Source organism: Dipodomys spectabilis, unplaced genomic scaffold (assembly GCF_019054845.1).
Source record: "Dipodomys spectabilis isolate Male_0828 unplaced genomic scaffold, ASM1905484v1 ptg000089l, whole genome shotgun sequence".
In the NCBI taxonomy this organism is placed as follows: domain Eukaryota; kingdom Metazoa; phylum Chordata; class Mammalia; order Rodentia; family Heteromyidae; genus Dipodomys; species Dipodomys spectabilis.
Window position 1 is genome coordinate 17001615 of NW_024870766.1, and position 12125 is coordinate 17013739.

Below are 12125 nucleotides of genomic sequence, written 5' to 3' on the forward strand. Positions count from 1 at the left end.
GGAACCAAATCACATGGGTCAGGAACAGATAGAAGCCAGCTGTAACTAAGTGGCCCAAGTGCAGAAGTGAAGGTAGAGTCCAAGCTTGAAAGCTAAAAGCTTCCTAGTTAGTTTCTGGTTTAGTAAATAAAGTCCTTTCCGGTCTCTGAATCTCAAATTCTCCTATAGGATACCTAGTCAAAAAGGTCTGTAAGTTTCTGGTCCAGGTATCTATCATCTGCTACCTATCTTAACATCAGTTGCTTCAAAGTTCTAAAATATTATTGATAATAGGAGGAGTAAATCCAGAGTGATGTGGCGACCTCTAAGAAAGCTGTCTTCCTAGTCTTGCTCTATCCACAGAGTGAAGCTTTCCCCCCCACCAAACTGTAGACTATAGACAATAACGGAATGAAAACCATTTTCCAGGTTAGGCTCTGACTCTGGTAACAATTTGGAGATTTTTCTTCTTCCCAAACCTGAACATAAGACACCAGAGGAGAAGACTCCGCCTGCCTCCAACAGTGTTGGTAATGAGCTAATGAAACAACGAGGGAACCCAAACTAGGCATCTAGATGTGTAGGCAGAGGGCAGAAGGCTGGCCTCACACAGGCCCTTAATTTAGATATTATTTCCTTGTGGATATGCAGGGTAACATCAGAGGGGCTTTCCTCAAACCAAGAAAAGTGCCTACTACAAAAGCTCAAGCTCAGCCAGGCGCCAGTGGCTCACGCTTATAATCCTATATTTTACAGGCTCATGCCTGTAATCCTACTACTCAGAAGGCTGAGATCCAAAGATCCCAGTTCAAAGCCAGCGGGGGCAGGAAAGTCTGTGAAACTCTTATCTCCAATAAACCACCAGAAAACGGGAAGTGGCACTGTGGCTCAAGTGGTAGAGCACTAGCATTGAGCTGAAGAGCTGAGGGACAGCACCCAGGCCCAGAGTTCAAGCCCCATGACTGACAAAAAATAAAATAAAATAAAGCTCAGGCTTCCACTGACTCATCTTCATTTCTTCATTATAACAGATATGAGACAAATTCTACAAACTGGCTGAAAAAGCTATTATGTTAAACTGGATGGAGAGATACTGAAAATACAAAAACAAGGGACATGCTCAGACTGAGAAAAAAAAAAAACAGAAGAAAATGAAAAAACCTCAGTAAGTATTGTACTAAGCTAGTGTTTTAAGAGCTCATATAACTTATAAGAATAGGTGAGAAAATCCTGCATCTGTACTGCTGAAAGGAGTTATGGAGGCATCTGTGCTCTGAACCTGGTCTCTACCTAGCATGTGCTGGAAGAGGAGGCTGATCTCTCTTAAAAGAGAGCTCCTTCCCAGATTTCTGACCTGAGGGATCCAACACTCTGAGGATAACTTCAAATTAATACCAAATTACATATGTACCAAACAAACCCAATAGTACTTAAATGTCTGCTTAGTTAAAATTAAAGCTTCTAGTCCATTGGTTCAATCATAATGAATTCACTGAAAACTAGGATATATGAAACAGTAACAATGGTAAATAAATACCAAGTGTAGACAAACTCAGATGGTGAAAAGAAACAAGACAGCTTGCTGTGGTAGCCTACACCATACAGGGCAGATTGGAAAAACACTGGTTTTAGAGATCTCAGTACAAAGTACATAACATTTCAATATTACCCATTTCATAAAGTCCTAATTAATGGGCTGGAAGGTAGCTCAGTGGTAGAGTGCTTGCCTTGCATTCATGAAGCCCTGGGTTCGATTCCCCAGCACCACATAAGCAGAAAAAGCCAGAAGTGGCACTGTGTCTCAAGTGCTAGAGCACTAGCCTTGAGCTGAAGAGCTGAGGGACAGCACCCAGGCCCAGAGTTCAGGCCCCATGACTGACCCAAAAAAAAAATCCTAATTAACTTTTAAATAGATTATCTGCTTTATTATTGAGCCATCAAAAAGCCATTTACCACAAACTTAAAAATACACTTTTCACACATACACAAAATGCTTTGAAATAACTCCAATTCTTTTTCTATAGGACATTTCACACTGCCCCACAGTTAACAGAATGCATTCTGGAATGGCATCATCTAAATTCAAATTCTAGAACCACTACAGTAACTGAGATTTAGGGGAAAATTTTATCCTCTGTGTGGCATCCTGAAGACTAGATGGCATAATACATAAAACATACAAATTAATACACATCTGATAATGAAAATTCATTTATAATTATGACAAGAGAAAGATGAATTTTAAAATCCAGAGCTATAACTGTGCTTTGCAGGACACCAGTGACTTATGCCTATAATTTAACTACCTAAGAGGCTAAGAATAGGAAAAATGCGGTTCAAGTTCAGCCCAGGAAGAATAGTTTGCAAGACCGTTTCTCACCCCATAGCTGGATGAAATGGCATGGTGCCTATCATCCCAAGCTATGTGAAAGGCTGAGATCAGAGGGATCAAGTTTCAGGCTAACCCAGGCAGAAAAGTCTGTGAGACTCCCATCTCCATGGAATGAAACTGGACACAGTAGTGAATGCCTGTCATTATAGCAACTACAGGAAGCTGAAAAATAGGTAGACCACAGTCCAGGCATGTGCCTAGACAGAAAGTGAAACATTATCTTAAAATTAACCACAAAGGGGCTAGGAAGGTGGCTCAGTGGTAGAGCACTTGCCTTGCATGCCTGAGGCCCTGGGTTCGATTCCTCAGCACCACATAAGCAAAAAGAAAAAAGCCGGAAGTGGCGCTGTGGCTCAAGTGGTAGAGCGCTAGCCTTGAGCTGAAGAGCTGAGGGACAGTGCTCAGGCCCAGAGTTCAGACCCCACGACCGGACTCCAAAAAAAAAAAAAAAATAACCACAAAAACCAGACTAGTGGCCCACAACTGTAATCTTAGCTACTTTGGATGCTAAGACTGTAGAGAATGAGGTTCAAGGCCAGCCCAGTCAGAAATTCATAGACCCCTTTTCTCAGTGAAGAAGTAGACATAATGGTGCACATCTGTTATCCTAGCTGCCAGGACATGTAACAGGTGGACTGCACCCAGGTGTATGCCAAAAGAAGGAAGCAAAAATAAAAAGCAAAAGCTAGGACTGAAAAACTGGGTGAATAGCAGGAAGCACACCTATTGTCTCTAGCACAATCACAAACCTAAGTTTGAGTCCCAGTAATGTAAAAAAAACATTTTTTAATGTGACAGATGCCAGTGCCTACTTAGATGGCTGAGATCTGAGGGTTGTAATTTCAAGAATTTGAAGAAATTTGTAATTTGAAGAAAAGTCTAATCAATCACCAAAAATCTAGGCTGGAGACATGGCTCAAGTGGTACTTGAGTGGCCCTGAGTTCAAACCTCAGAACTGGCATAATACACAAATTAATCTAATTAAATACACACAGTATTTTTCCCAGGACTTGCCAAGTTCTATTTAAATTATGTGAGAAACTCAAAACGATTTAAACAAAAACCACAGTAAGAAAGAAAAAGTGGACATAAAATAGACTTCATGATTTATAAAGTAAAAAAAAAAAATAGAAGATAGGAGACAAAGTCCTAAGATTGAGCCCTACAGAATTCCTAGAGGCGAGCTGCAGAATATCCCTACAGCTACTCAAACCACCAGGATGGCCTTTTTTTTTTTTTGCTATGGCTAAATGAGAAAAAGTAAAAACTGATCACAAGATGGGCAATAGTATTTAGGAAACCTTGAAGAAGAGTTGATTTAATTTTATCATTACTTTTAGAAAACAAACAAGTGTTTATATTTATATAAGAGCACTTTAAGACTGTGGAGACTGGGGAGAAATTCTTAATCACTTCTCAAGAAAATCAATCAATCTCCTTGATATATTCCTCATTCTGCAGAATTGTGTTCCATGGCAATTATCCATTACACAGTAACAGGTAATTCAGGGTAAGTCATAGTGGCAACTTTCCTAATTTTGGCAGTATGGGTAATGAGTAGAAAGCAGATTTAAACAGTCTGTACAAAACAACAACAAAAACCTGAATCTAATAAACATTGCTAATAAGAAGGATATCTTCCATCTATGCATTACTTCCACTCCACAGATATTTACTGCAGCATCTTCACTAAATAAATCCCTAGTTGAGGGTCTCTTTTGGTAAGGTAACTGAATAAAGTAAAAATTTAGAAAAAAAAAAAAAAAGCCAATATGTACTGTCTTTCCCTTCTCTAGACCCAAGTACTCTTTTCCCAAACATCAAGGGATAACGGGTATAGATGACAATAAAAACTGAATGCACCAGAAGCTAATGGCTCTCAACTGCAATCCTAGCAACTCAGAAGTCTGAGATATGAGGATTGTAGTTCAAAGGAGATGTTTATCTCTAATTAGCCATCAAAAAAAAAAAAGAAATAAATAAAAAAAAAAACAGAAACAAAAAAATTATAAAACAGGAAATGGAGGTGTGCCTCACATGGTAAAATACTAGCCTAAAGTAAAAAAGCACAGATACAATGCCCAGGTCCTGAATTCAAGCCCCAGGTCTACAACTGAAAACAAAACAACAACAACAAAAAAAAGTGAATGCAGGCCAGCTGCTGCTGGTTTACAACTATCATCCTAGTTACTGAGATCTGAGGATCACAGTTCAAAGCTAGCTTGGGCAGCAAAGTCCATGAAACTTTTATCTCTGATTAACCACCAAAAAGCCAGAACTGGAGAAGAGTGCTGGCCTTGAGCAAAAAAAGTTCAGAGACAACAAAACACCCAGACCCTAAGTTCAAACCCCAGAACTGGCACCCAAAGCAAAACCTACTGAATGTATTTACTGTGTAATGTCATGTTTTGATACATGTACACATTGTTTAATGATCACAAACAAATTTACCTATTAATTATGTCACATTACCTTTTTGTGTGTGGTGAAAACACGTAAGATCTCCTTTTTGAAAATTTCACGTATTGTTAACTAAAATCTCCATGTTATAAATTAGATTCCCCAGAATTTAGTCCCTTAGTAATTAAGAATCTATAAACAACTCATGCTATCTTAAGATTTTTCACTCTACCCAAGAATAATTAGAAATAATAAATACAAGGCTGGAAGTGTGGTTCAAATGGTAGAGCACCTGCCTAGAAAACAGGCTGGGTTAAATCCCCAGTACTGCCCCTCAACAAAGGAAATAACCACAACAATTATTATTGTAGAAGTTAAGTTCAGTGTTTTATACTAAGTAGGCTAGATACAACAATTTCTACTTATGACATATCACAAACCTTAAAAAAGATTGATATGCCAAAAGCAATGTATGCCTGACACTCATGTATGGCTTACTTTATACAGCTTATCATTAAATAAATAACACTCTTGGGCATTTATCTGAAAGACTACATGTCAGGATACAACTAAAGCAATAGCACACCTAGGTTCATCACAGCACAGTCCACAATTGCCAAGTTATAGACTCAGCACAGATACCCCACAATGGATGAATGGATCAAAAAATGTGATATGATATACATATATACACACATACAAAGTGGAATTTCATGCAGTCATCAGGAAGAATGAAATTATGAATCTGGAAAATATTGTAATGAGAAAGGCTAGACCCAGAAAGACAAAGGAGTTTTCTCTCCTATGTAGATCATAGATGCAGCCTCCCATATAATCACACATAGAATCATATTCTTAAATACAAAATTTAGTTGACTAAAGTATATACAGGAATACAATTAACAATTTAAGAAAATGAATACTAAAAGCGAAACCAGATTATAAGGGGGGAAAGGTAGCAAGAGAAGATTAATTAAAAATGGAAATAGGACAAATATGGCAAAAAATACTCAATGTAATACATGAGAAAGGAAGTGGGAAATGTGAAATAAATCTAGGAAGAGGGAACAGATAGAGAAAAATGATAGAAGGGTGACTCTGACAGTGCACTAGACACCTTGATGGACACATTAAATTGTAACCTCTTTGGTACATCCTTTTGAAGTCAGGAGAAAAAAATAAATGTAAGAAAAAGAAAAGAAAAAAAATCATTATGGAACTTTTTGAGTTAGATGTGAAGAATAGAAAAATTAAACTGGATTGAGTCCAAAATGTCATTCATCCATTATTTTATTTCATTTCATTTTTTTGGGGGTCTGGTTGTGGAGCCTGAACTCTGGGCCTGGGCACTGTCCCTCAGCACTTCAGCTCAAGGCTAGCGCTCTACCACTTGAGCCACAGCGCCACTTCCAGCTTTTTTCTTTTTGCTTATGTGGTGCTGAGGGATCGAACCCAGGGCCTCATGCATGCAAGGCAAGCGCTCTACCACTGAGCCAACTTCCCAGCCCTCATCCATTATTTTATTAAGAGCAGAAAATCAGGCCTCCTTCTTCAGGAGGCTGAGGAAAAAGGATCATGAGTTTTAGGCTACCTTGGACTGCACAGGCAAAAATAAGGAGAAAAAATAAAAATAAAAAATAAGGAAAAAAAAAAAAAAGAAATATAAAAAAGGCCACAACAGCCCAGGCTGAAAGCTAGCCAATTGGATAGAATGTATGGGACCCTCTCAGAAGCCTCACCTGTCGAATGATACTCTTCACACAACGAACTGGGAGGCCTTGGTAGTTAGACTTGATGATCCACTTGAGGAGATGGTGGCCAAGCACTTCAAAGACCATGCATACATCTAGGAAGTAGTTAAGGATCATTTGAGGGTATATTTTCTGGAGTAAGGCATTTACGGAAAGCAGCATCACTGTGTCTCTTGCAAAACATTTCCTTCTTTATAAATTACATAATAATACTATTAATAAATATCAAAGCAGTCAGTAGCTGTTTCACACCTAAATTTTTAAACACTATTTTACTAAACACTTATTATGTATCATGCATTATTTAATGTATACTGCAAACTATTTTAGGATACAGTGACTAAGCTGAAAATGACAGCCTATAGAATGGGAGAAGAGCTGCTCAAGCTATTCCGCTAACAAGGGTCTCTTGCAAAATATTTCCTTCTTTATAAATTACATAATAATACTATTAATAAATATCAAAGCAGTAAGTTGCTGTTTCTCACCTAAATTCTTTTTTTTTTTTTTGGTCCGGTCGTGGGCCTGAACTCTGGGCCTGGGCGCTGTCCCTCAGCTCTTCAGCTCAAGGCTAGCGCTCTACCACTTGAGCCACAGTGCCACTTCCGGCTTTTTTCTTTTTGCTCATATGGTGCTGAGGAATCGAACCCAGGGCCTCAGGCATGCAAGGCAAGCGTTCTACCACTGAGCCACCTTCCCAGCCCCTCTCACCTAAATTTTTAAACACTATTTTACTAAGCACTTATTATGTATCATGCATTATTTAATGTATATTCCAAACTATTTTAGGATACAGTCACTAAGCTGAAAAAGACAGCCTATAGAATGGGAGAAGATCTGCTCCAGCTATACCTCTAACAAGGGCCTAATAACCAGAAATATACCGGCAGCTTCAAAATCTGAACTCCAAAGATTCAATAACCAAAGCCATAAATGCACAAAGGAAATACAGACAATTCTCAGAAGAAGTAAAAGTGGCCAATGAAGAAATGTTAACATCCCCTGGACATAAAGGAAATTCAAATCAAAACAGCATTGAGATTGCATGTCAATCCAGTCAGAAAGGCCATTATTAAGAACACCAACAAGTGATGGTGAAAATATGGAGAAAAAGGAATCAATACACTTTTGGTGGGAATATAAATTAGTTCAATCACTATGGAGGTAGTATGGAGATTATTCACAACAGAAAAGAAAACAACCAATCTATGATTCAGGAATAACATTCTTTGGGCATTTACAAGAAGGAATTTAAGTCAGGCTACAATAAAACGCCTATACATCCATGTTAATTGCAGGACTATTCAGGATATCCAAGTTATGGAAACAGCCCAGATGTTCTACAACTGAGAAATAAATCAAGTGGGCGTGTGTGCATGTATGCGTGTGTTCACACATGCATGTGTACACACACACTCAATGGAATTGTATTCATTCTCTAGGAGGAACAAGGCTCACAAAGATAAAGGGTATGTGTTTTCTCTCGCTTGTAGTTGTTAGACCTAAATTATAATTTACTATATGTATTTTATATATTGTTATACATACTTATATGTAATATACATAATATGTATTTGTATATAACAATATACAAATAGTATACATACTATATTATAATTGTCTATATTATTTTATACTTATAATTTAATTATAATTATAAATTATAAACATGAACGAAATGCTTACAAAACCATAGGAATATATGATACACACACTCAAACTGACTGAAGAATGATATATACAGGAATGAGATTTCATGGTGTAACTAACCACTTCAAACATTAACAAAATATCAGAAACTTGAAATATATCTTGACTTGGGGGGAGGGATGTCAGAAGAGGAGGGTAGAAGATTGAAAGAGTCATAACACTCAATGTACATGCTTGAAAATGGAACTAGGAAGCTTGATGAGACAGGTGGGGCAAGATAAATGAGGGGGAGAACAATGTGACTCTGGTAAATATACATACATAATTGGTGAAATGAACCCTCCCCTTGTACAACAATTTGAAGGTAACAATAAAAAAGATATTAAGATCTGAGGAGCTCTGTTCAAAATCAACCTGGGCAGGAAAGTCCTGTGAGATTCTTATCTCCAATTGGTGCTGTGGCTCAAGTGGTAGAGCATTATCCTTCAGCACAACAGCTCAGGAACAGTCCCCTAGGATATGCACATATGCACACACACCAACATCACTTCTCATAAAAATGTATGGTGAGGGCTGGGAAGGTGGCTCAGTGGTAGAGTGCTTGCCTTGAATGCATGAGGCCCTGTGTTCAATTCCTCAGCACCACAGAAGCAGAAAAAGAAGGAAGTGGCACTGTGGCTCAAGTGGTAGAGCTCTAGCCTTAAGTTGAAGAGCACCCAGGCCCAGAGTTCAGGCCTGAACTGAACTGAAAGTGAAGAAAAAAATGACATTGCCTAAGATGCACTGTACTCATACCCTGACTTAATGAAGTGTGACTCTTTTGTACAGTTCCTAAAAAATAATAATTAAAAAGGTATGATTATATACATTACTAAAACGTATGCTGTAGTACAATTCAACCATCATGTCTTAATTTCCTGCATGGGAAGCAGCAAATGTTCTCCTTTTTATATTTCTCCCTTCTTTATTATACAAAAATAAATCCTTACTAAACAAACAAAACAAACAAACAAACAACCAGCAGCAAAGGATACGTATTCCATTCATGCCTGAAATCTTGAAGTCATCAATGAGCTGGACCACCATGTCTTTGTTTGGATCACTAGGATCACTTTCTCGAACCTATGCAAAAACAAAAACAAAGGAAATTAAGGGAGATTCTTTGCAATTACAACAACCCATGAAATACTTTTCATATAAACTTATAAAATGAACTTGTAAAAAATAAATTCTAATTTAATTTACATCATCAAAAGAACCTTTTAGCTGATAGCGCCCAGGCCCAAAGTTCAAGCCACATGACCGACAAAAAATAAAAAAGCCTTTCGTGAAATTAGTAATTTACTTTTTTCACATTATATATATTTTTGCAATACTTACACATTTGAGCAATTTTATTTCATCCAAGGCTGTCTCTGTATAATGTTGGGCACTTTTTACAACCTTCATTGCAACAAATCTTTTCCCCCTTTAAAAAAAAAAAATGTAGAATTATGTTATCAGCAGAAGAAGTAACTGTTATGATAGTATCTAGCCAGTAAGTAAGAACTTTAAGTTTTTCCTTAAAATATTATTTACACATTTGGGGGCCCCCAATTAAATAATAGTTGCATGGATTAACCTTTTCCATTCTATATTTATTTTTCGTATTAATGTAGACTAGAAAAATGCAAGTTACCACATACAGTAAGGTAAAGTGCTCTTTGCAACATATTTTTAGTTTATATGCACATAAACAATGTACAAGTATATCTGGACTGAGCAGCAGTGAAGCTTAATATTAAATACCATGGCCTTAAAATACCACAAAATGTCACGAAAAAAGGAAGAGCTATGTATTTTTAATTTCTATTTCTCTGTTATTCTGGGACTAGAAAATTAATATGACCCTAATGAAAAGCAATTTCAAAAGCAAGTAAGATTCAGGAAAAAAATTCAGAAGTTAGTAATTTTTTTTTAAAGAATGTAAGAAATTAGTGGAGATAAATCTTAGGGCAACCTTTCTATTATAGGCAGAACTTCACATGCCACAACGAAGTAAGAATAACCCTCAGCCATAACGTCCTAGAAAACAGATGTTGAACCAGACCAGAAATGTGTACAAACAACAAAGAAACACTTACTGCATATCCCAGCACAGCCAGACAGTAGAGAAGTGCCCCCATCCTAGCTTTCTAATGACATGATAGCGACCATTGAAGAGGTCTCCAATTTTCACTGGATGATAGCCACCTTAAAAAAAAAATCAAAATCAAAGTCATTTCTTCTCTTCCTTTGCAAGTTGTTCTCTTCTTTTCTTTTTCTTTCATTCTTTCTCCCTTTCTCTCTCTTCCTTCCTTCCTCTTTTTTTTTGTTTCCTTTTTTACATTACTCAGGGCCTTTTACTTTCTAGGCCTATTCTTTGCTGCTGAGCTATAGCTCCAATCCTTTCCTAAGGAAGTTGTTTTTGAGATAGGTCTCACTTCCTTCAGAGAAGTACACCTGGGCTGTGATCCCACTATTGAAGGCTTCATGAGTTGGAGCTAGGAAAACAGTTATACACTACTGTACTCAGCCTTCAAGGTGAGAAAGGGCTCTTACAATATTTTCCCCCCTGCCTGGGGCAAACTATCATACATATCATTCTCAGCCTCCAAAGTAGCTAGGATTACAGGTCACTAGCATCTGATAGTCTTTTCTGATATTTCTTGATGTCATTAAACAACACTTTAAATAACAGTATCAAATTACAATGCTTAAAAATAACATTTTTCATGACATTTCAGTGAAAGAAAAATACTCTGTGAATTCCTGTGTTTCTGTTTAACTTTAAAAAGTTCAAAAAACCATGCATGTATAATAATTTGAAGTCTTTTTGTAAATTGATATTGTTGGAGTTGTTTTTGGGAGACAGGGCCTCACTATGTGATCCTCCTTCTCCAGTCTCGCAAGGGCTGAGATTATGAACATGTGTCACAATAATGACTTAATTTGATGTTTTGTTTTTAAACTAAGATATGTACATATACATTACAACTTTTAACTTTTACAAACTGTATTTTCCCAAGTAATAATAAAATGCATCTTTGTGCTCTGTACAAGTAAACTAACCAAGTGAAAGGTTAAAAATATACAGTGCTTACATATCAAGTTTTAATGTTTACAATATATAATTAACTTTTCATACACTAGCAGTTTATGTACAGCCAATAGGGAATTGTATAATATTTACTCTCCAACATGGCCTACATCACTCTTTCACCAATCAGAAACTCCTTCATTCTTTGGAAATGAAGAAATCAATGGGAAAGTGACTATAGGAATATCCTGTAAAGAAAGAGCAAAATGACAACTCATGGACATTTGGTGTGAAAAGGCCTTCATTTTGCCTTTTTTTTTTGGGGGGGGGGGGTGTCAGTCATGGGGCTTGAACCCAGACTTGTGCACTGCCCCTGAGCTCTTTTACTTAAGGCTAGCGCTCTACCACGTTGAGCCACAGTTCTACTTTGAGTTTTCTGATAGTGAATTGGAGATAACATCTCAGAGACTTTCCTGCCTGGAATGACTTTGAACGGTAATATTCAGATCTTGCCCTCCTGAGTAGCTAGGATTACAGACGTGCCACCAGTGTCAGGCTTCACTTCACATTTTTAATAAAATAAATAAGCTACGAAAGTCATTTGATATCATTCTTTTGAAACATACAAGAAATGCAGGAGGGGGCTGGGAAGGTGGCTCAGTGGTAGAGTGCTTGCCTTGCATGCCTGAGGTCCTGGGTTCGATTACTTAGCACCACATAAGCAAAAAGAAAAACGCCAGAAGTGGCGCTGTGGCTCAAGTAGTAGAGTGCTAGCCTTGAGCTGAAGAGCTGAGGGACAGCACTCAGGCCCAGAGTTCAGGCCCCACAACTGGACCCCCCCCCCAAAAAAAAAAAAAGAAATGGTATAGGAGGATGAGATATTAACAATGGTAC

The 12125-nt window shown here is 37.5% G+C and overlaps 1 protein-coding gene across 8 annotated transcripts in view; it reads right to left on the reverse strand.

Moving 5' to 3' along the window:
* Positions 1-12125, reverse strand: part of Srpk2 (SRSF protein kinase 2) — a 191573-nt gene that overhangs the window by 41135 nt on the left and 138313 nt on the right. For all 8 annotated transcript variants that reach the window (XM_042684502.1, XM_042684505.1, XM_042684501.1 and 5 more), the window contains 4 exons: positions 10297-10405; positions 9554-9641; positions 9208-9295; positions 6512-6618 (listed from right to left, as the gene is read on the reverse strand). In XM_042684502.1, the coding sequence (XP_042540436.1) occupies positions 6512-6618; positions 9208-9295; positions 9554-9641; positions 10297-10405 (392 nt within the window). The remainder of the gene's footprint in view (positions 1-6511; positions 6619-9207; positions 9296-9553; positions 9642-10296; positions 10406-12125) is intronic.